Genomic DNA, 1677 nt, shown 5'->3' on the forward strand with positions numbered 1-1677 from the left:
TCCGACGTACCATTTTTCTTGACCCATTTGCTTGTGGTTGCAATGAACCAAACCCAGCCCGAGGAAGAGACAATTCTGCGTACAAACAAGCCGGATTTGGTTTTCTACGATTCCGCTGATTGGATACCTGAAATCGCTAAACCGGTCGGTGCTAAAAATGTTTGCTACAATACCTTCAGCGCTGCGTCAATAGCCCTAACGCTTGTCCCTGCTGCGGAGCGAGAGATCATTGATGGGAAGGAAATGTCAGTGGAGGAGTTAGCTAAACCGCCACTAGGTTACCCGTCTTCAAAAGTCGTCTTGCTTGTGCACGAAGCAAAAGCTTCGTATGGAGGAGACACGAGGGCATTGATTCTTTCTTCGATGGGAAAGTTACTGCGATGTGATCGCTATAAGAACTTGCCGTGAGACGGAAGACAAATTTCCCAGGGTTAACTAATCTAGACTTAGAGTATAGAGTTGAGGATAGTAGGGTTTTTGAAATGTGAAATTTAGGATTCTAATAAATATATAAATAAATACTTAAAAAATAAAAAATAAAATTTTAAAAATATTTTCAAACATAATTTTCGATTTCGAAAAGAAATTTTGAAAAACATAAAAAAAAATTGAAAAAGTTCAAAAAAATAAATTTATGAAAAATTTCGAATTTGAAAATGTATAATTTGAAAACATAAAAAAAAAAATTAGTTTTTTTAGTTTTTTTATTTTTTTTATTTTTTTTTATTTTTTATTTATTTAAATAACGATTTATTATATATAGAGATAACAAGGGTATAAGAATCTTTTGTCACTTAATGAAAAAGATATTTTTGAAAATGTCTCTTTAGTGGTAGTAAAGATGAAAAGTGGTACCATGAAAGTGGTAAACATAAAATTTCAAAAAAAAAAAAATACTTCTAACATTTGTTATTGGTATGAAGTATCTCACATCGTTTATATGGCTATTGGCACGATCTTACTTGAACATGATAGGTTCTATAAGCATACAGCTCGAGTTAGCCTTAGTCTTGGTGGAAGGAAGATCTAAGACTGCTAGATCAGAATGTGATGATCGATGGTTTGAGTTTTTGAGAATATAGTTTTTGAATTACTTCTTTTAAAATTGATAATTTCATTGGAATACATAAACTATTGAAAGTATGAAGTACAAGCTGTAAGTAACTTAACCCAAAGCATTTCCCATGATTTATTCTGTCACTGGCTTCATTTGTGCGTAGGTTCTGCTTCATTGATGATGCGAGAACAACTTTCTTTGAGAGGACGAGGGAAGAATGTATTTAGTGGAAACATATGTGGCCAGCATTTCGCATCCACAGCCGAAGCTGCCTTACAACACATTGGTCCAACATTATCAAACTTTCCCGTGAACACTGATTTGTAGATTTCAGTTACACAACCTTGAACACTGGTAAGTGATGACCAACATTTTGTGAGATCGACTGGAGAACCGGGATGAGAAACCCCAGGAATGGTAGGGACTTGATGAGGTGTGGTGTGTGTGAGAACAACTCCGTTGATACGAGAGCAACTATTCTTGAGAAGAGGACGAAAGAATGGATTGAACGGAAACATTTTTGGCCAACACTTATCATCCATATCCATAAACGCCTTGCAACACGCCTGGTTAATACCAAACTTACCGGTTACAGAAAACTTGTAGATGTCAATTACACA

The 1677-nt window shown here is 35.3% G+C and overlaps 1 protein-coding gene across 1 annotated transcript; it reads right to left on the minus strand.

Moving 5' to 3' along the window:
* Positions 1-1206: 1206 nt before the first annotated feature.
* Positions 1207-1654, minus strand: LOC106341312. The gene has a single exon (XM_013780105.1). The coding sequence runs from the start codon at positions 1603-1605 to the stop codon at positions 1207-1209; it is 399 nt and encodes a 132-aa protein (XP_013635559.1). The 5' UTR covers positions 1606-1654.
* Positions 1655-1677: the final 23 nt, after the last annotated feature.

This window comes from Brassica oleracea, chromosome C4 (genome assembly GCF_000695525.1).
Source record: "Brassica oleracea var. oleracea cultivar TO1000 chromosome C4, BOL, whole genome shotgun sequence".
NCBI lineage: Eukaryota > Viridiplantae > Streptophyta > Magnoliopsida > Brassicales > Brassicaceae > Brassica > Brassica oleracea.

Excerpts from the sequence above, each read along its gene's own strand:
- LOC106341312 (XM_013780105.1), bottom strand. The coding sequence starts at position 1,605 with ATGGATATGGATGATAAGTGTTGGCCAAAAATGTTTCCGTTCAATCCA.